The sequence below is a fragment of the Truncatella angustata genome (assembly GCF_020726525.1).
Source record: "Truncatella angustata strain MPI-SDFR-AT-0073 chromosome Unknown BKA67scaffold_5, whole genome shotgun sequence".
Classification (NCBI taxonomy): Eukaryota; Fungi; Ascomycota; class Sordariomycetes; order Amphisphaeriales; family Sporocadaceae; genus Truncatella; species Truncatella angustata.
Window position 1 is genome coordinate 268,499 of NW_025763385.1, and position 19,774 is coordinate 288,272.

The window sequence follows — 19,774 nt, forward strand, 5'->3', positions numbered from 1 at the left end:
CCGTCGGCCATTGCTGCTATGATCATTAGAATCAGCCTAGCCTTTTCGAAATAATCAGAGCAATTGGCTCGCTTAAGTTTTTGGCTGTCATCACGAACCAGGTTGCGCATACTCAGTAACCAGATTGGGGGTGGCTATGTTGAAAGGCAGGATCGCCGGGGAGTCCCTGCGGGCTTCTATCACGGCGGACTCGACCATGATTGCACAGATCCGCTGCAAATCTCCTAGGTTAGGTTTGTCTGTCCCCTTTCCTTCTCCAGACTACAGATGGCTTTTTAAGTTCAAAAATAGTTCAGCCCCATTGATTGGCATTGTTTCTCATCATAAGCGTGTCCTTTTCCAACGCACAGCCTTTCCGTCTCACAGCAGAAAGGGTTCAACGCCCCGTGGCATTTGCAGCGGTCGTGGGGAATAACGTGCAGCTGAAACCCACCCCTTATGGAAGACGGTCAGATCCTCTCCCCCAGCCTGCCTGCCTGAGATCCTAAATAGGTATCCATGAGGCGGACTCTGCAGATTTCGTCACACGCGATCTGTGGTTTCTTGCTGCGGCGCAGATTGGTAGCTTTTTTTCAATACCCTGGACTCTTACTTAACCACCTGGCCCCCAGCCGCTCGGCGCGCTGTCACCGGCATAATCTCTAATCTAAAGAAGTCTACCGAGCAACAACGAATAAAACAACGGAGACAACGCTGGTAGACAGCCAATTGCGCTAATTGCAGGATCAAACGAAGTTTGGGGGAAAAGCGCAACGCACACCGGCCACGAACAAACGGGAACCGGACGGTAGCTCAGGTTACACCGAGCTTAGAACATCAGACGACACGGTCGCGATGGACATCATGTCTACCAGATCTTTGTCCTCAGACTCCAGCACCAGCACCAGCACCAGGCAAAGTGGTCGCCGTGTGGGCCCACGCATTTCACCGCGCGACTCAGGTTGCTATTCCGATAGTTGCTACTCGGAACAATACCCGTACGATGCATATTACAAAGAAAAACCAATACCGGATTACCATCTTGGCACAGAATCTCAACAGTTGTCCGACTGGGCGGTAGCGCAAATAGGTCTGCGCATTGTGTCCTTGTTTCTCTGCGGCGTCGTTGCAGGATGCAGCGTTAGGGGTTATTTGAGCGGCTTGATATTATGGCTACCGCTCGTCGTTGTCATCTGCCTTTGGGAATGCGCAGAACTGCTCGTCTTTGCAGTGCAACGCACCCAAGGCATTGCACCCAAGGCGCATATTATCATGGAGCTCATCATTGCACTTGGGGCGCTCGCATATACGGGACTCTCGGTATGGGAGATCTTTGTGTTCCGAGGATACAGAAGCATCGTTGAGTTCGCGGTTGTGACAGGGCTCTGCGCCGTAATATCGTGAGTATCTCACCCAGTTGCTGCAGAGAAGCTTGCAAACTAACTACACCAACAGTGGCTGCCATTCGATACTGTTCGCACGCGCATTAGCAGACAACGGCTCGAAACGGAGAATAGAGGAAAACTACAACGTGTACTTGGACTAGCGGGCTGGTGGAAGTGTCTCATATATATCTATACCATTTGGACAGAAAAAAGTACATTCTCATCAGGGCATTGAATGCATTGAGCGACGGCGTTTTGTTTTGGCTTGCATCAAATTCTTTTAGAAGAGCGGATACCCTGGCATAGAGAGCGCGAACATTTCGCGATCTACTCACACAATACCAAACGCTTCATTTGAACCTCATAATTCTTATCTTCTTTGTATATTATCAAAAACTTTCAACATAGTCAAACATTAACCTTATTTCTAACTCTATCTATGCTCAGATCTCCACGTCGATGTGCCGGTTCTAGTGGTAGACAAAACTTTGTTTGGCTGGCCCCCGTTCCACCGCAAGCGCTAGAAACCAACGGCTTTCCTATAATGGTGAGTTTCTGGCCAATTAGACGACTCAGATTTCGGGCCACGCAATTACATAGATACTCATATTCAAATCCTCGATTCATCTTACTCAAGATGGCGCAGCTGTGTAAGGCATATTGCCAGGGAACATGACGAAACGGGTAGGATCGTATCGCAGATAACACATGGCGAAGCCCTCTACCCACGCACCGACAATTCGCAAACAAGCGGCCAAGCCATAGGGAGGATTTTGACAAAGTCTGCAGATCTCCGCTATGAGCTAATGCTGCATGATCCGTATGCAATAAGTCAGCTCATTGCTGATAAGCTGCATGTCGAGAACGTGACGATGAAGCACTTGATGACTCGTTTGCTTGCCAGTAAACATCGAAAACATCGATAGATTACACCTGACCAACACAAACCAAATCTCAATACTTGTGACAAAACAAGAAAGCTCGTTAAAGCCGTCTAACATGTTGATCTCCACATACGGACAGGGTCACCTGGGCACTATCATGCTTTTAAACGGCTGCCTGAAGCCCCTGATGTTTGGTCGGTCGGCTCATTGGCCAAGTAAGCGAACGGCAACAATGCCGACGCGGGAGACTGTCTCCTAACTCAATGTAGAGTCTGGCGAGCAACCCACGCGTTGACCAGCGCGTTTTTTCCATGTTGCTCCCGCTGGCCTGAGATCTGTTGCCTGGAATATGAAAAGAGTCTCATGCAATAGTGGAAAGATAGTCTTGGAAGTGGCCCCCGAACCAAGAACATGACCGAACAGCCTCCAGTGGACATCGGGCCGGACGGTATTACAGAGCCTGCCGCAGCCTCTCAGCCTTCTTCGGCTGATCCACAACTTCCCCAAACTCAACATTCCGACACAAACAAGCAGTCCTCAACGCAGAGTTATAGGCTCTCACCTCAGACAGAAGATGGCATCAAAGCTGCGGTCACAGCCGCTATACCGGCTCAGAATCTTGATCCTATACGATGGATGATCTACAAGAGTATGTTACGAGGGACCTCGCTCACCCTTTGTATCTTAATTGTCGTTGGCGAATTGCTTGTCGCGATTCTCAGCTGGGACCGTGGCGTCATTGACACGGCCACCGGTATCCCGTGGGCAAGTATCCGCGCCCGACTTGAGACGAAACCGCACGGAACTAACATAGCTCAAAGGCTGTTTTGCTGGGGATCTGGGATACATGGCGTATTGTGCAGTTGCGCCGAGGGCGAGGGCCTGAATCTTTTTCGAAGATGCTCATGGTCGGCGAGGGCCTTGCAATGGTCACCGGCCTCGCCCTGTGCTTCGGTCTCGCCTACGCCGTCAGTATCAACCCATGGTATGGCCTGGGAGCGCGCTACGGCATCCTGATGATTGGAGTCATCATTGTAACGTACGTACTGGAACTTGGCTCTCCAGAACGATATTGGACACCCCGAGCCCAAATCACGGCCCCCGAACCCCAGAGAAGCGCTAAAATATACATAGGTGCATTCACATTACACTGTTCTCGCGTTTCTGTTCCGAGAAGATTCGGGGCACTGATCTTTACGGCGACGGAAGCATCGACTTGCCTAATTACTCAGACCAGCCTCAGGCACAACCGGCCCAGATCATAGTCCAATACGTACATACTTGTTCAAAATGCGGGAATCATACGGAGCCCAAGCCAGGAGAGGCTCTGAATGAGGTGTTGGCTGCACGAGGCGAAATGCAGCCTCAAAACTTCTCACCTGCTGAGTTTCGACATATCCACTAAAGCTTCAACCACTGCGAACTTCCCAGGAGTTGTGATACGGGATGGCGGAAGTTCAACGTGAATTCGACGTGTCGCATCGAGGAAGGCCAAAGACCAAAGTAGGACTCGGAGCATCCGGCGGAACGGTCGAAGCAGCACAGCGGCCGACTATCAAATAAGAGCAACCAAATGCTTTACGAGAACACAATACGGGATGAGTGACGTTCTATGAATCGGTTGATGAGGTGCTCCTCTGCATTGTTCTTTCTCAAGGATAGCAGGCCATTACAACAAGCGCGGATAACTCGAGGCAAAGAGTATCGCCTAGGTCCATTTGCAATAACGCCTCGACCACAGCGGACGAAACCACAACTTCACACGAACTGACGCCGCTCTTATAAATGCTGGAGATGTAGAGCTTGCTGCAGAGTCTGCCCAGCCAAGGAAAGAAGCCAGGGTCTAGACATGCTTCTTCGGCCATCAGTTCCAGACCCGTCGCTGGCAACGACTTGGGCTTTCCAACCGGGGCATGAGACAAGATGCGGCTTCTCCGCCCAAGAAATAATCAAGAATTCACGATGATATGTTGCTGGGCTTGTTGGAGCGATGACAGCCCGATGCACTTGCGAGCGTTTCACATTTCTGTTTCGCCAAATGCTAGAGCCGTGTTGGCAACTTTCGATGCCGCACTGAAGAGGTTGAATGTAGTCCAGTGGGGAATATTGAGACTCAAATTTACTTAGTATTATACGGTAATGCCTATTCATGCTGTTCAACATCCATCACAACAAATTTGACCACATCAGTGTTCCCCACTGGAATCCGGAGACCTTGCCAACTGGAGGTGCAGAGATTCCAGTAAAACATTCCGGCTGGGACTAGGTTAGTCTGACCTGTACTCCAATTTTAATACGTAAGTATGTATCATATAGAACTCTATCGTAGTAAGGGTCAACTAGGTTAGTCTGGTAAGAGAAATTTCCTACAACTGTGTATAATTAGTCCATGGATAGGTAGACGTACGTTGGTGTTACAGGGAGTTTCATGAGGTCAGGCGCTTCGATATGTACTGGCTACAGTCGGCCACGTACCTTCCTGTGTCCGCAGCATCATGGTAATATTGACAGAATTATGCACATTCCCCGGGCTCCAAACCGTGGCGAGGATGCGGACAACAGGAATCTAATATGTAGATGCGACTCATTCGAGTACAGTGTGTGCTCTAGCCTGAAGCTGTTCCCTGACGTCAGTCAGCACTGTCTACATCGGTGGGTCCTATTGGTGCCTGAAACTGCAGGTGCCCAGGTGCCCGCAAGGAGACCTCAGAGACCTCAGAGAAAAAGAGAGAGGAAAGAGGAGAGAGGAGAGAGGTGCCCACCCAATCAGACGTGTTCTTATCGCGGTTATCAGAGTTTTTAGGCGGGCGAAAAAAAATCATAACCCCACCATGAAATGCATCCCACCAAGTTTGCTGCGACTCGCCCACCTCAGCCCACCTTCGCCTCTTCCTTTGCTGTGACGCCGAGGGAAATTTGGACTTGGACAAACTTCCTTTCCATCATATAAATATTTTTCGAATCCACGAAACCCTCAGTTTCGTGTCGAACAAATAATACACTCCACTGTCATCTGCTGGAACCCGGTCACATTCACTTGTGATTTCCTTCCCAGCTTTAAAACCCTCTGCGCATTCGAAGCGGGGTAAATATTTCTCTTACCATTAGATTAGGTCCATTTTCTCCCACCGCACCTGTCGAATAACTTCCCCCCATCGCGACACTTTCACACTCAAGCACAAACCGACAACTAGTCAACATGGTCTCCGCATCCAAGGAAAAGAGACTTGCCGCCAAGGCTGCCGCCGGCAAGGGCGAGAAGAAGACTCTCGTCTCCCGCTCCAAGGCTGGCTCCAAGGCTGCTTCCAAGAACGCCAGCGCCACCGGATCGGATGCCGAAGATGACGATATTGCAACCGACTCGACCAAGATGGAAAAGGTCAAGCAGCTTGCTGACCAGAAGGATAAACACGGTCTGTCGGACAGAGTAACAACCGGTGTCTTGGCCTCAACCCAGGCCAGCAAGGACGTCAAGATCAGCAATGCTACCTTGACCTTCCACGGACGAGTCCTTATTACAGACAGCACCTTTGAGCTGACCATGGGCCGACGATACGGTCTGCTTGGTGAGAACGGTTGCGGTAAGAGTACTTGGCTCAAGGCCATCGCCGCCCGTGAATACCCAATCCCTGAGCACATCGATATCTACCTCCTCAACGAGGGTGCACCGCCTTCCGACTTTGGTGCTCTCGACTGGGTGCTCAACGAGGCCGAGAACGAGATGAAGCGTCTTGACGAAATGGCCGAGAGGCTTCTGGAAGAAGAAGGCCCTGACAGCCCTATTCTCATGGACCTGTACGACCACATGGACAAGATGGACCCTTCGACTTTTGCTACCCGTGCCTCTTTGATCTTGACCGGTCTTGGTTTCAACAAGTACACCATCCAGAAGAAGACCAAGGATATGTCCGGTGGCTGGCGTATGCGTGTCGCACTTGCCAAGGCTCTGTTCGTCAAGCCGTCGTGCCTGCTTCTTGATGACCCCACCGCCCATTTGGATCTGGAGGCCTGCGTCTGGCTCGAGGAATACCTGAAGAAGTGGGACCGTACACTCGTCCTTGTTTCCCACTCTGAGGATTTCTTGAACGGTGTCTGTACCAACATGATCGACTTCGACAAGACCAAACTTGTTTACTATGGTGGTAACTACGACTCCTACGAAAAGACCCGCCGAGAGAACTTGGTCAACCAATTGAAGGCCTATGAGAAGCAGCAGGCTGAGATTGAGCACATCAACAAGTTCATTGCCAGTGCTGGTACCTACGCCAACTTGGTCAAGCAAGCCAAGTCCAAGGAGAAGATCAGAGACAAGATCCTGGAGAACAAGATCGAGAAGCCCGACAACGACAGGGACTTCAACTTCAAGTTCGGTGATGCTGACAAGCTCCCCCCGCCTGTTCTTGCTTTTGATGACGTCACTTTCTCGTACTCTGGCGATGCAAAGGACGACTTGTACCGCAACATCGACTTGGGTTTCGACATGGACTCGCGATCGTGTCTTGTCGGACCCAATGGTGTCGGAAAATCTACCCTCCTGCGTCTTATGACTGGCAAGATCAGCCCTACACAAGGATCGGTCAAGAAGCACACTCACTTGAAGCTCGGTCTTTACTCCCAACACAGTGCTGAGCAGCTTGACTTAACAAAGAGCGCCTTGGACTTTGTCCGCGACAAGTATGCCGAAAAGACACAAGATATGCAGTACTGGCGCCGCCAACTCGGTAGATACGGTGTCTCTGGTAACGTTCAAACGGCTTTGATGGGTACTCTGTCCGAGGGTCAAAAGAGTCGAATTGTGTTCGCGCTCTTGGCCATTGATGAGCCCAACATGCTTCTGCTTGACGAGCCTACCAACGGTCTGGATATTCCTACTATTGATGCTCTTGCCAAGGCTATCGAGACATATACAGGTGGTGTCATTGTCGTCAGTCACGATTTCAGGTAAGTCGAGGTCTATGTCTCAATTTCCATTATAATGCTAACCCATTTTCAGACTGCTCGACAAGATTGCTAAGGAGATTCTGGTCTGCGAGAACAAGACCATCAAGCCTTGGGACGGTACGATCGGAGAGTACAAGAACTATTTGCGTAAGAAGATGATTGCAGCAGGTGCTGTCTAAGTGATACCTGCTTATGATTGAAATTATCTTTACGGCAAGTTTGGTATATGGAACGAGGAGCATTCGGTTTATGGACTACATGCATGATGAGGAATCAGGTACTGCACCGTGGCTTATAGAATGTGCAGTATTACAGCCACGTTTTAGATATTATGCGCGTTAATGTGCTTCATGGGTAGAAAAATGCATTGCCAGTTTCAGACTGTTTTCTTTTTTCTGTTCTTTTTGGCATCCATCCACGTAATTATTTTGTGCATCCCTTGGCCTTGGGCATCAAATATGCAAGGTGTTTCTCTCTTGCGATATTCTTAATCCAGTTTGCTGTTATCTATTCGTCTCACGGCTACACATGTGCTTCAGAAGTTGCTGTATGATCGCAACACGCGTAGCCACGCAATGGTGGGCTTGCTTATTACATGTGGTATTGTATATTCAATGTAAACGACTAACCCTAGAAATGAACAAAGATGACGGAGGTTGCTGTCACCTGGGTTGGGGCATGACCTGGGGCGTGACCAACGGCATTAATTTACAATCAACTCCGGTGCTGGTTCTTTTCCACGTCCAATTCTGGTGACCACAACGTCTTCCTCCGTACCCTCGTCTCCCTCCTGGTTACTGTCGTTCAACGATAGGCGGGGATTTCTTTTCTTGCTGTCCTCTCATCCACGGTTCGCTGGTCGCGGAAAATTTCCAGCCGGTCGATGGCGACCTTCATTGTTCATGATATTATTATTTTCTATGGCATCGAAAGTAAGATTCTGCCCGTTGAGGTACGAGCTGTTTCCGAGCTCCGATGGCACCGCCGGACGAGGAACCGTCTTACCACGTACACACACGCGACACTCGAGCGGGCGCAAAGGCTTGCTCCGGTGGGCCTAAGTCGCACTCGTCATATGGATATGTCGCCCGAGGAATTCGCGCGAAACAAGTCATAGTAGGTGCGACTTCCCACAAACCAGCATCAGTTGCTCTGGACAGAGAGGGGAAGACTGAGATACGATCAAACTTCAACAAGGCGGTATGAAGGATCCAAAGTGGATGCTATTTCATTTCGTTCCCAGAACCACGCTTGATACTTGGTGGAACTATACAGGACTAGACCAACAGACAGTACGCACCACGTTGGGGTCAACACACGAGCATCGGCCATTACGATGGAGGCTTGTCACGGTGGCCATGAGCGAGGACGGGGCCCGCGTTGTCATGATACGGGTCGCAGAGCCTTACCTAGGGCTCATAGGCGAGCCGCTTGAAGTGTGGACAGTATGGCTAGATGCACAACGCGTCGAACATTTTCTCCGACTTCGACTTCGGACACATTCAAACCCATTCTCCCGGTCGGGTTTGATAGAGCGCTTGTTGGCACAGCACAAGTTTGAACCACAGATCCGGAATCACGGAAGAAAGTGATTGTGATCGAAGATGTCGGCATTGCTGAAGTCACTGGCATGGCGATAAGGCCTAAACCTGTACCAGGTGGAGCGTTGATGCAAGTCGTAATCGCATGGGCTATAAAGACCCGACCACATACTTTTGTGCAGGGCAGAAAGGATATGACTGAAAGTTAACATATCTGCTCGAAGTTGTTGTGTGGGTGGTTGGTTGGTATTGTGGTGCAGCGATTGAACGCGGATTAAACATATATGCGGACCGATCGTTTCAGCGTCAATCGGATGAGAATAGCTAGTAGATATTTAAAAAGCTACAATACACGTGATGATGCAGTTCGGCATCTTCATATTTGGTGATGACGGTGTGGTGGCGAGTTGCAGGAATCTGAAAGAAGCAGAGCGCCATTGACTGTTCGTCGATCGCCTTTGAAGTCGTCACGATCCGGAGCAAGTAGTGCGGTTGGTGTTTCTAAAAGTGGATGCATGTCCCATGTCGAATGCACAAGCCAGTCCGCAGCCACTGCGGCGCCATGCGCCAGGGGGTGATCCAGTTGTGTCAAATTCGGGCAGGCGTGACAGACGTGGGGTTTTGCCGTTTCCAGGCTCTCTCTTTTGGTGCCAACGATTGAGAACACATGGTCGATCGTTAGCCAAAACGAGGCTTTGGTTTGTGCAAGATCCTTCATTGTAGCATGCAAGCAGGCAAGGGCATTCCCCTCATGATTGATAAGCGACAACAGATGATCCCGTGGGTCGAGGTGCTGCAGCAGTGTCGTTATGCCATATTTCCTGGGGCTGAGACGATGAGAAGCCCTTGTCCGGGGCATTCGGGTGACAGGGCGTCCAAGGTTTTAATTGGATGCTTGGGGCCGGGATCTAGGCTGTGGAGACGGACCTGGTGTGTGTCTGGATTCATCGATCTCCATCCACGCGGGTTGCAAGGCTCGACCCTCTTTTGGAGAGAGTTGGCGAGAGATGCGCTGAGAGTGCTGCTCCTGCTGCGTCAAAGGACAGAAGATAGACCCGGAATCTGGGACGGTGCAGCATGGGAAAAGTGGCTAATTGCGAAATCGTAACAAAGGGAAAATGTTGAGCGCAGTAGACAAGAGTTTCTTCCACACCTTTTGCACCACCGCCGAGTTTTACTTGGATTCGTTCCATCTTCCATCGCCCCCCCCATATTTTCGAGTACTATCGTCGCATTCTCATCGCAGGTCCCTGATCTGTACTGTTGGTGGTCGCCTGGGCTAGACTGTGCTCTTCTGATGACCAACTCACCCCATCATAGCCTCGAGGAGCTCGGAAATACGGGTTTCGACGATTCCGTGCCATCTGGATACTGATCTCGGCTTTGCGCATGTACATTCACCCACGTATATTCCTTTGGAGATACCTCTGGGGTTCTTTCAATCAGACGTCACTCGTCCGCGTACCTGCGCTTGAGGAGTTACCCGGACATGACTCCAGAGGATTTGAGAGCTTCAGTGTTGGGGCATTCACGGTCTACTTTAATTCCTACTCGCGACCGCTCTGTGTGGTATATTGCCTCTCTGAAAGTTTCAGCTGCAGGTTCGCCCCGTATAGCTCCGGTCTTTGTCTTCTTATCGCCGTCTGTACAAGGGACGATGGCGAGGGAGTGCACTTAAATTCCCTGGTCAGAACACCACAAACCAACTGAAAAGAGGATGGCGGCAAACAATTTCCACGCGACGGTGCTTCAGCGCCCAGGAGACGCGGGATTCGAAGAAGACAGGCTAATAGGATCTCCATTGGGATCGCACCGCTCATCACATATCGGAAGAGGAGCACAAGGACCAGGCCAAGGTCAAGTTGAAATTCAGGTACCGACAGCAAATCTCCAACAAGGAGACAGCGCGGGAACAAGAGCGAATGTAAGTGCAAATGCAAGTGCGCCAGGACCACATCGTCCCTCATTTCACATGTACCTGGATGCGGTGCATGTGGATTCCAATTCCAGTTACAGTTCCAGCTCTCGCACGGCTGGCCATGCGATGCCGACGAATGCCAATGGCGCGAGTTCTGGCTTGCGATCCCCGACAGCGTCGACACAATTATTGAATTTGCAATCGCCAGCAGAATTCCGCCAGCCCGCGCCATTTCAACACCACAGTCACCACTCTTCCTTATCATCGTCATCCGCATCACCACCTCTGCATCACAATCCCCTTTCCAACGTTGCACCTGCACCTGCACCTGCACCTGCACCGTCGACATCGGCGATTTTGACGCGACCTCCGATCCCATTTAACACGGGCGCGTCTGCGCACTACACCACCCGCCCCGGATCTGAATCTGTAGCTGTATCACCGCTGCCAGCGCCATCGTCGCTATCAACGGGCCTACCACCTCTGGCTCCTCCGTCAGGAGCCTTGGGGCCCATCATGGCATCGCATGGCACAAACGGTGGAGGTGCACCCCATCATGCATCACCGTTGCAGCCGCCGCGAACATCGGGTCGCCTTTCCTCCTCGGAGTACCAGCAACCAGCTCGAGAGAAGACCTCGGGTAGCTTCTACGACCCCTTGACGGATACTACAAAAGAGAGAAGACCATCGAACTCATGGTCGAGCAACAAGCCGGTAAGCTGAAGATTTACTACACAAAACCCACTATATCAATGTTTGACAACACCACACTCGATCATGACGCTATACTTGCCTGCCCGTTTCGCAGGCGACCCATGATTCATTTTCCAATAACACACCACTGCCCAATCATCACCAAATTGTTTCCACTGATTTTCGTTACGATTAAACTCATCTCATTTTCTCAATCTGCTCTGCATTGACCGCATACCATGGCCTATTCAAGTGATGCGGGTGTGGAAGGGGGCTTGTACTTTATTTGTAGCACGCTTTTCAAAGGTTTGCGCAGCCCGCCAGCAGCAACAGTAACAGCAGCAGCAGCAGCAAGGAGCTAGAAAGCGGCAATTGACCCAAAAAATGAGGCAACGATCAGAGACACACGTCTGCTTGTTTTTACGGATTGAACCAGCGAGGCGCCAACTTCCTTCTCCTCGACCTGATTTTCTTTTCATCTTCATTTCCATCTACCAAACAGTCGTTCCAATGAAATTTCGCCGTCAACTCCAACACGCTTTGTTTTCCAGTCGCGATCTGATGCTTACAATCACTCACAGCCAAAAATCGAGTCAAGTCACTACCGTAATGGATATGGCTCGCCTGCCTCACCAGTGAATGCAACAAATCTCCCCCCACGAACGCGAAGCCCCCATTCACATTTACACTCACACTCTCATTCCGATTCACACTCGCATTCGCACCCCAAGAACACCAACGGCCACAGTGCCGATCCTGCAAGCCCAACCAACAAGGCGCTCAATCTCACATCATCTCCCTCGCGTCATCGACCTGCGCAAGAATCTTCCGCTCGACAGTCAACTAAAACACCAGCTGTATCAATGTCATCGATATTGAACCCTGAGCCAGCAGCAGCTCCTGCTCCTGCCCCAACGCCAACTGCTGCTTCTAGTGTACGTATCCCATCCCATCCCATCACATCACATCACATCATCCCAAGACTGTCCTACTTTCCTGCACTTGGCAAGAACACCCCCCGACGATTGCCCGTGTCATCCACACGTTTGGTATTCATCACCCATGACGGCACTTGATACTAATATCGCTGAATACAGACACCAAGTCGTGCGGCAGACCTTATGTCTTTTTCAAATATTCTTTCGAGCGCCGAACCGCTTCCCAAGCCCAGCCGGCCCGCCATCATGGCAGAAAAGAAGGAGAAACCTGCACGTAAAAGCAAAGGCCGCGAGTCACATCTGCGCGATGCAGAGGTCAAGAAGGTCTCGCGTCGTTCCTCGAATGCTCCCAACGAAGTGGCTGGCAGAGGCGCCAAGCGCCAGTCTAATGGGCAGGCCAAGCCGAAACAGCTATCCGTAGAAAAGGAGAAGAAGATCGAGAAGCTGCTTGAACAATTTGATTCCCAGGCCGATGATGTCGACTTGTCCGAGCTCGAAATCGAGCATGAATTCTATCTTGGCCGCGGTAAGCGACGTCGCCTCGAGCTGGAGAAACTCGAGAGCCAAGACAACGAGACACGCCGCTCTGATACCGTCAAATACTCGAGCAAGAGGCTTGCTGCCCAAGCTGTGTCTGGCAAGAGACGCTATGACGACTTGCACTACGAAGAAGCTCTACAAGAGGTTCGTGAGCGTGAGGTCTACGCCGAAAAGGAGCGCAAGAAGGATATGCAGCGCAAACGTCGTCGTGAAAAGTCGATGCAGGTTACCATTGAGCAAAAGGAAGCTGCTTTGGCCCGCGCATTAGCTGCCGAGGACGAAGGCGAACGACAGAAGCACCTTCGTGAGGCCGAGCGTGCTAATAAGAAGGCTCAGCAAACCAAGTTGATTCTACAGAAGGGCATCAAAGGGCCTGCGCGCAACCTTGCTCCCGCCGACATCAACATGGAGGGTGGTACTCAGCTGGTCCTTTCCTTAGGAAGCGATGCAGAACCTGGTACCAAGGGTAAGGGTAAACGTTCTGGCACCCGACCCAAGAAGTCTAAGGAACAAAAGCAGGCCGAGAAGGATGCTGCCGAAGCTGCTCAAGCAGCTATCGATGCCGGCGAGGAGCTGCCTCCTGCCAGAGAAGAGCAAAAGATCCGGATCAAGCTCAGCAAGAGCACTTCAAACCTCAGGGATATCAGAGACAAGGAAAGGGAGTTATCCGAGGACACCGTCAGGGAATCCAAGGAGAAGGTCGTTGAGGAGCTGCCGGCTAACCCTCTGGAATCCAAGTTCCAATCCAAGGGTTACAATCAGATCTATGATCAGATCTGGAGAGACCTCGCCCGGAAGGATGTCACTCGTACTTACAAGCTTGCTGTTGACTCATACGCGACCAAGGCTTCGAACCTGAAGAAGACTGCCATCCTTGCATCGAAGGAAGCTAAGCGCTGGCAGCTACGTACGAACAAGGGCACCAAGGACCTCCAGGCCAGAGCTAAGCGATGTATGCGAGACATGATGAGCTTCTGGAAACGCAACGAGCGCGAGGAGCGTGATCTTCGCAAGGCTGCTGAACGACAGGAAATCGAGAATGCACGCAAAGAGGAAGCCGACCGCGAAGCAGCCCGTCAAAAGAGGAAGCTCAATTTCTTGATTTCGCAGACCGAGCTGTACTCCCATTTCATTGGCAAGAAGATCAAAACAGACGAGGTCGAGCGGAGCACTGATAACCCCGAAATTGCACCAGCTGGCGATGTTCCATTGGCGGAGAAGAAGGACATCGATGAGCCTACAGGCCCGGTCGGCGCCAAAGTTACTAACTTCGACAACCTCACCTTTGAGGCCGAAGATGAAGAGACGTTGCGCCAGGCCGCTGTGGCCAACGCCCAGAATGCTATTGCTGAAGCCCAGGCAAAGGCACGTGCGTTCAACAAGAAGGATAATGACATGGATGAGGACGGCGAAATGAACTTCCAGAACCCATCCGGAATGGGTGATGTCTCGATCGAACAACCCAAGCTACTCAACTGCCAGCTCAAGGAATACCAAATCAAGGGCCTCAACTGGCTTGCCAACCTCTATGAACAAGGCATCAACGGTATTCTGGCAGACGAGATGGGTCTCGGCAAAACCGTTCAGTCCATATCAGTCATGGCGTACCTGGCAGAGGTTCATGACATTTGGGGTCCGTTCCTGGTAGTTGCACCAGCATCGACGTTGCACAACTGGCAGCAGGAGCTTCAAAAGTTCGTGCCGGATCTCAAATGTCTTCCATATTGGGGTACTGCAGGCGACCGGAAGATTCTTCGCAAGTTCTGGGATCGCAAGCACAACACGTATAGAAAAGATTCGCCGTTTCACGTTCTGGTCACCTCTTACCAGATGGTAGTCTCCGATGTCGCATACTTCCAGAAGATGCGCTGGCAATACATGATTCTGGACGAGGCCCAAGCCATCAAGAGCTCCCAGAGTTCACGTTGGAAGTGTCTTCTGAGTTTCCACTGTCGTAATCGGCTGTTACTGACCGGTACACCCATCCAGAACAATATGCAGGAACTTTGGGCTTTGCTCCACTTTATCATGCCTTCGCTTTTCGATTCGCATGATGAATTCAGCGAGTGGTTTTCCAAGGACATCGAGTCTCACGCGCAAAGCAACACAACGCTTAATGAGGACCAGCTTAAGCGGCTGCATATGATCCTCAAGCCATTCATGTTGCGACGTGTGAAGAAGCATGTGCAGAAGGAACTCGGAGACAAAATCGAACTTGACGTCTACTGTGACCTGACGTATCGTCAACGCGCCTACTACCGCAATCTCCGCAACCAGATCAGCATCATGGATCTCATCGAGAAGGCCACACTTGGAGATGACCAGGATTCTGGTACATTGATGAACCTCGTCATGCAGTTCCGAAAAGTTTGCAACCATCCAGACTTGTTTGAGCGAGCTGACACGGCGAGCCCTTTATTCTCTGGGCACTTCGCCGAGACAGGATCCTTCCTGCGCGAGGGATCCAACGTTTCAGTTGGATACTCGACGCGGTCTCTCATCGACTATAATCTGCCGCGCCTGGTATCAACTGGTGGCGGAAGATTGTACAAGGCTGGTAAGGATAACGTCAAGGCTGGGTTCAGGAACAAGTACCTGAATCACCTCATGAATATTTGGACGCCAGACAATGTTCGGGAGAGCACGAGTGACAATGGTGCATTCTCGTTCCTGCGCTTTGCCGATGCCAGTCCGAATGAGGTCTACAAGGCCAGTCATACAGACGTCTTCGCCCGTGCGGCCAATCTAGTCAGGAAGGAGAACAGACTTGGCCACATGAACGTCATTTATGATGAGCCGGAAGATGAGACTTACACACCTGCGCATGCTCTATTCCAGATCAGGGCTCGGGCAGATCGCAAACCTCTCGCTGATGTCGCAAACGAGGGCTTTCTTAACAAACTCATGAACATTTCCAGAGCGGACTGGAAAGATTCAAGCTTGAGCCGGCTTGAACAAGCGGCACTGCCTGGAGCGACTGCCCCACCGGTTCAACTTACTTCTGAAGGTACCCGAGGACCATTAGTGGAGCGCGAGGAGACACTGTTTAATGTACCCATCCGACGAGCTCTATACGGACCAACTCCTATCGAAGAGAAATCCCTTGTCACGCAGAAATACCCAGTCGAGCGCTATCCTCCGCCGGCAATGCTGCCTGCGCCCGACAACGACAAGAAACGTTTCACTAACATCACTGTCCCGAGCATGCGCCGCTTCGTCACTGATAGTGGCAAGCTTGCCAAGCTGGATCAGCTGCTTTTCAAACTCAAGGAGGAAGGCCATCGTGTGCTACTGTACTTCCAGATGACTCGTATGATTGATCTCATGGAGGAATACTTAACATACCGAAACTACAAATATTGTAGGTTGGATGGTTCGACCAAGCTAGAGGATCGTCGAGATACAGTGGCGGATTTCCAGACCCGACCTGAAATCTTCATCTTCTTGCTGTCTACCCGTGCTGGTGGTTTGGGTATCAACCTGACGTCCGCCGACACTGTTATTTTCTACGACAGCGATTGGAACCCCACCATTGACTCGCAGGCCATGGACCGAGCTCATCGTCTTGGCCAGACGCGTCAAGTTACCGTCTACCGTCTTATTACACGCGGAACCATCGAAGAGCGTATTCGCAAGCGAGCATTGCAGAAGGAAGAAGTGCAACGCGTTGTCATCACAGGTGGCAGTTCGCGTGGCGTCGATTTTAGTGGCCGTCGTCCCGCCGAGAATAGAAACAAAGATATTGCTTTGTGGCTGGCGGATGATGATCAGGCTGAGATGATCGAGCGCCGGGAGAGAGAGTTGCTTGAGAGTGGGGAAATAGAGAAGCAGGCCAAGAAGCGAGGTGGTGGTAAGAGGAAGCGCGAAGCAGTCAGTTTGGATGACATGTACCACGAGGGTAAGTTCTTTTTGATATTTGCTGCCATGATATCCTTGGAACATGAACTAATCTGCGGCATCACAGGAGAGGGACATTTCAACGACGGCGACAAACCTTCTGGTACTGCCACTCCGGCCGAGGGCGATACTCCGGCAGCACCTGCTGCGAAGAAACGGCGTGCTGGCGGCAAGAAAGCCAAGACAGCAAAGCAGAGACTTGCCATTGCTGATGGGGAGGTTGACATATAACGTCTCCGGGACATGCTCTTCTACCCGAAAAGGGACTGGGAAGGGTGGTTCGCCGAATATACGGGCTTAATTTGCTATGTAAGGTGGAGATGCCAAAAATCAACAAGCTTGTGTCTCAGGCGACAAACGGCCAAATTTGGAAGGACCACCGTGTATAATTGTACAGAATAAAACGAAGCATCAGGGAAGATTGGCGACCATGGGCGGTCTGCTAAGGCGCTGGTTGTTTTTACGCTGCATCATTTTGCTTCCACAGATTTAGAGGGGCAAATCAGATCCAGGTCCTCCGAGCAATGGTGGCCAAGGCAATCTAGATATTTCTTTGTTTATATTGCCTTGACAGTCTAAGAAGTGTGCTCTTGATAGTACTTTGTTACTTTGTTATGCTAAAAATGTCCTAATATCGTGCCCAGGAGGCGCCCACTGAAATTCGAGGAGGTGCTTTATAACTTACAAATATTGCGTTGATATGGCTTGCAATCGATTTCGTATTGGTATGGTGGTCGAATGCCGATGGCGCTGTATAGTAATGCGACAGAGCTAGGCTGCACACAGGCTATCCAATCCCTACCCAATGGAAGATGCAAGGCAGTGATCCCAAGACTTTTTGAGGCGGTGGTTCCGCATAACTCACAAAGAAAACCATCCGTAGTTACCTTCAACTTTCTGCCGATGGCGAGCATTTGATTTTAGTACACAAACGGGGAAAAGTTAACAAACCAGGTGTTAGTGAGAACCACCAAGTCCGATGTATCAATGGCTTATGAGAGGTTAATGGATAAAGATTGACGTTGTCAAGTTTTGTAGTTGACACGGTTACTAGGGTAACATATAAAATTGAAATAGCTAAATAGTTCGATCCACTCAAAATGGCTCGGTAGTTCGAGCAGGTCTGAATGTTGACATATCAGAATGATTTATCTGTGACCACCATTACTAAAATCGAGATGAGCTGATGACATTCTGTCGTGTAGTCACGATTGCGAAGGGCCTCGAATTCGAAGTACACATGGTGCGACCTTCGCTCTATATATATGTTTGCTAGACTTACGAAAATGAGCCTCACAGCTTAAGAGCTCGGGAGGTTTATTTAATTTTTCCAAGTCCAAAAACGGCCACCAGTAGCTCTAGAAGAATGTGCCACCGAACGCGGAAACGAAGGCTTGCCCGACCAACTTCTGAATCGCCTGGCCAGGATGATAGTTATCGTACCAAACGCAGCTGGTGCCGTCGGAGTTGTAGCATGTCAGATCAGATGAAGCGCCGTAAGCTGTTGGGTTTTTCAATACCGTCTCGAACGAAGGCGTCGTATTGAAAACCTGCGCTGTCACCCCACTGTTGGCTGCTTTGAATGTCGCAAGACGGGTGCCTAGAGCTGCGTTGTAAGCAGTAATGTTCGAGCGCAAGTCGTTCAGACGATCAGTCGTCTGTCCAATCATGACAGGTGCTTGATCGAATGCTGCCCGTCTGGTCAGTCGACATAACAGATAGTGCCTAGGGAGAAGGGTTGAAAGATATTTCGAAAGAACAATACAAGATAGGATCAAAACTCACGCGGAATGGTGAAGAGAGCAAACTTGGTGACACCATCGTCGTAAAGTGTCTGAAGCAGCCCAAAGTACCGGTCCATTACCGCAGCAATTGGTGTCGCTTTGTAGTCCCAGAACGACTCGCCCACATCGTTGATGCCGAACCAGACCGCGACTAGTGTATTGGAAGACGTCCACGTAGCATAGCTGGGTTTGCTTGACAGATAGGTCTGGAACAAGCCCACCTGGTCATCGAAGTTATAGCTTGCATAGCCATCGACGATGGCAGAGTCGGTTACTGCGCCAGACACAGCAAAGTCATATGCCAAGACCAGCGAAGTATTCAGCTTGCTGACTGTCTGGCCAACCCAGTTGAGTCCACCAGAAGTAGTCGTTCCGGGAAGTCCGGGATTGCCAATAGGGTTGCTGGCAGATGGCTTGTCGCCGCCTATCCAAGAGCCTGTCGTAGAGTACGAGTCCCCGCTGATGTATCGTATTAGTATAGGTTTCGGACCCTAGGGTCTCCCGATATATCAATAATACGTACAACACCATCAGATACTTCGTCCCAGACGTTGCAGATGCACCCGCACTGCTGGTCGTCGACGTCTGTGACGCTACCGCGCTGGATGATTTTGTGGTGGTACTAGTAGTGACAGTAGTGGACGTAGTAGTCGCACTCGTGACCTTGGATGAAGTCACCACGGCAGATGTGGTGCTTGTCGCGGTTGCAATGACACATTGGTCTCAATAGCATCAGCTCATGTACTGATCGCAACCAGGCCGATATACTTACAATAGTATGCATTATATGATGAGCACACAGCCCCTGATACGCAGACTGTAGATCCTGAATAGCCTGAACCACCACATTGCCCATACACAGGAATTTGTGCTTCGCAGAGCGATAGGCCCGCCAACACGGGCAGCAGGTTCCAGATTGAAGGCATGATAACCGTCTGCAAACGATTCGAAGCCGCAAACCGCAAACGTTAAGGTTTAGATACCGTAGCTAAAGGCAATCATGAGCAATCTCTTGACGCATCAGTTTCGAATACACGAGCTGTTACCCACCAGAACATTCAGAAATTGTCCGCTCAATGATAAACGGGATCACCTTTGTCTTTTTGGTTCTGATCGTCCCCCTTGCCCACCCCAGACAGGCTTTCCAAAACGGCATTCCGTCGAGGCCATATCGTGCTGCCATTGGCGGAATACTGCTGGTCCAGCAGCCACGCCGGCTAGACCCCGAAAGAGGCAATGCTACAGGGTCCTCCAGCGGTCCTCGGTGGAGACTG

At 50.8% G+C, this 19,774-nt stretch overlaps 5 protein-coding genes across 5 annotated transcripts; 4 read left to right on the top strand and 1 right to left on the bottom strand.

Annotated features, from left to right (window-relative positions):
• Positions 1–843: 843 nt before the first annotated feature.
• On the top strand, positions 844–1,525 carry BKA67DRAFT_659263 (uncharacterized protein; the record flags this gene model as incomplete). Its single annotated transcript, XM_046107414.1, has 2 exons — positions 844–1,379; positions 1,435–1,525. 2 exons carry the CDS (start codon positions 844–846, stop codon positions 1,523–1,525), a joined length of 627 nt encoding a protein of 208 aa, XP_045956841.1.
• Positions 1,526–2,659: 1,134 nt separating this feature from the next.
• On the top strand, positions 2,660–3,653 carry BKA67DRAFT_536299 (uncharacterized protein; the record flags this gene model as incomplete). The annotated part of the gene is made up of 3 exons (XM_046100136.1): positions 2,660–3,009; positions 3,063–3,287; positions 3,383–3,653. The coding sequence occupies 3 exons, from the start codon at positions 2,660–2,662 to the stop codon at positions 3,651–3,653; spliced, it is 846 nt and encodes a 281-aa protein (XP_045956842.1).
• A 1,794-nt stretch (positions 3,654–5,447) lies between these two features.
• Positions 5,448–7,368, top strand: BKA67DRAFT_519391 (putative iron inhibited ABC transporter 2; the record flags this gene model as incomplete). The annotated part of the gene is made up of 2 exons (XM_046098096.1): positions 5,448–7,189; positions 7,242–7,368. 2 exons carry the CDS (start codon positions 5,448–5,450, stop codon positions 7,366–7,368), a joined length of 1,869 nt encoding a protein of 622 aa, XP_045956843.1.
• Positions 7,369–10,774: 3,406 nt separating this feature from the next.
• Positions 10,775–16,947, top strand: BKA67DRAFT_659266 (SNF2 family N-terminal domain-containing protein; the record flags this gene model as incomplete). The annotated part of the gene is made up of 4 exons (XM_046107415.1): positions 10,775–11,362; positions 11,923–12,276; positions 12,439–16,717; positions 16,784–16,947. The coding sequence occupies 4 exons, from the start codon at positions 10,775–10,777 to the stop codon at positions 16,945–16,947; spliced, it is 5,385 nt and encodes a 1,794-aa protein (XP_045956844.1).
• An 858-nt stretch (positions 16,948–17,805) lies between these two features.
• Positions 17,806–19,687, bottom strand: BKA67DRAFT_637048 (uncharacterized protein). Its single transcript, XM_046105685.1, has 6 exons — positions 19,551–19,687; positions 19,273–19,488; positions 19,024–19,222; positions 18,502–18,959; positions 17,999–18,406; positions 17,806–17,883 (listed from the first exon to the last, which is right to left on the bottom strand). The coding sequence occupies exons 2-5, from the start codon at positions 19,424–19,426 to the stop codon at positions 18,075–18,077; spliced, it is 1,143 nt and encodes a 380-aa protein (XP_045956845.1). The 5' UTR covers positions 19,427–19,488; positions 19,551–19,687; the 3' UTR covers positions 17,806–17,883; positions 17,999–18,074.
• Positions 19,688–19,774: the final 87 nt, after the last annotated feature.

What these genes read in the sequence shown, in the direction of transcription:
- BKA67DRAFT_637048 (XM_046105685.1), bottom strand. Translation starts at nt 19,426, where the DNA reads ATGCCTTCAATCTGGAACCTGCTGCCCGTGTTGGCGGGCCTATCGCTC. An exon ending in ACGAAGTATCTGATGGTGTT is followed by an intron (nt 18,960 to 19,023) that starts GTACGTATTATT and finishes ACGATACATCAG; the next exon opens with CGGGGACTCGTACTCTACGA. An exon ending in TGCTCTCTTCACCATTCCGC is followed by an intron (nt 18,407 to 18,501) that starts GTGAGTTTTGAT and finishes CCAGACGGGCAG; the next exon opens with CATTCGATCAAGCACCTGTC.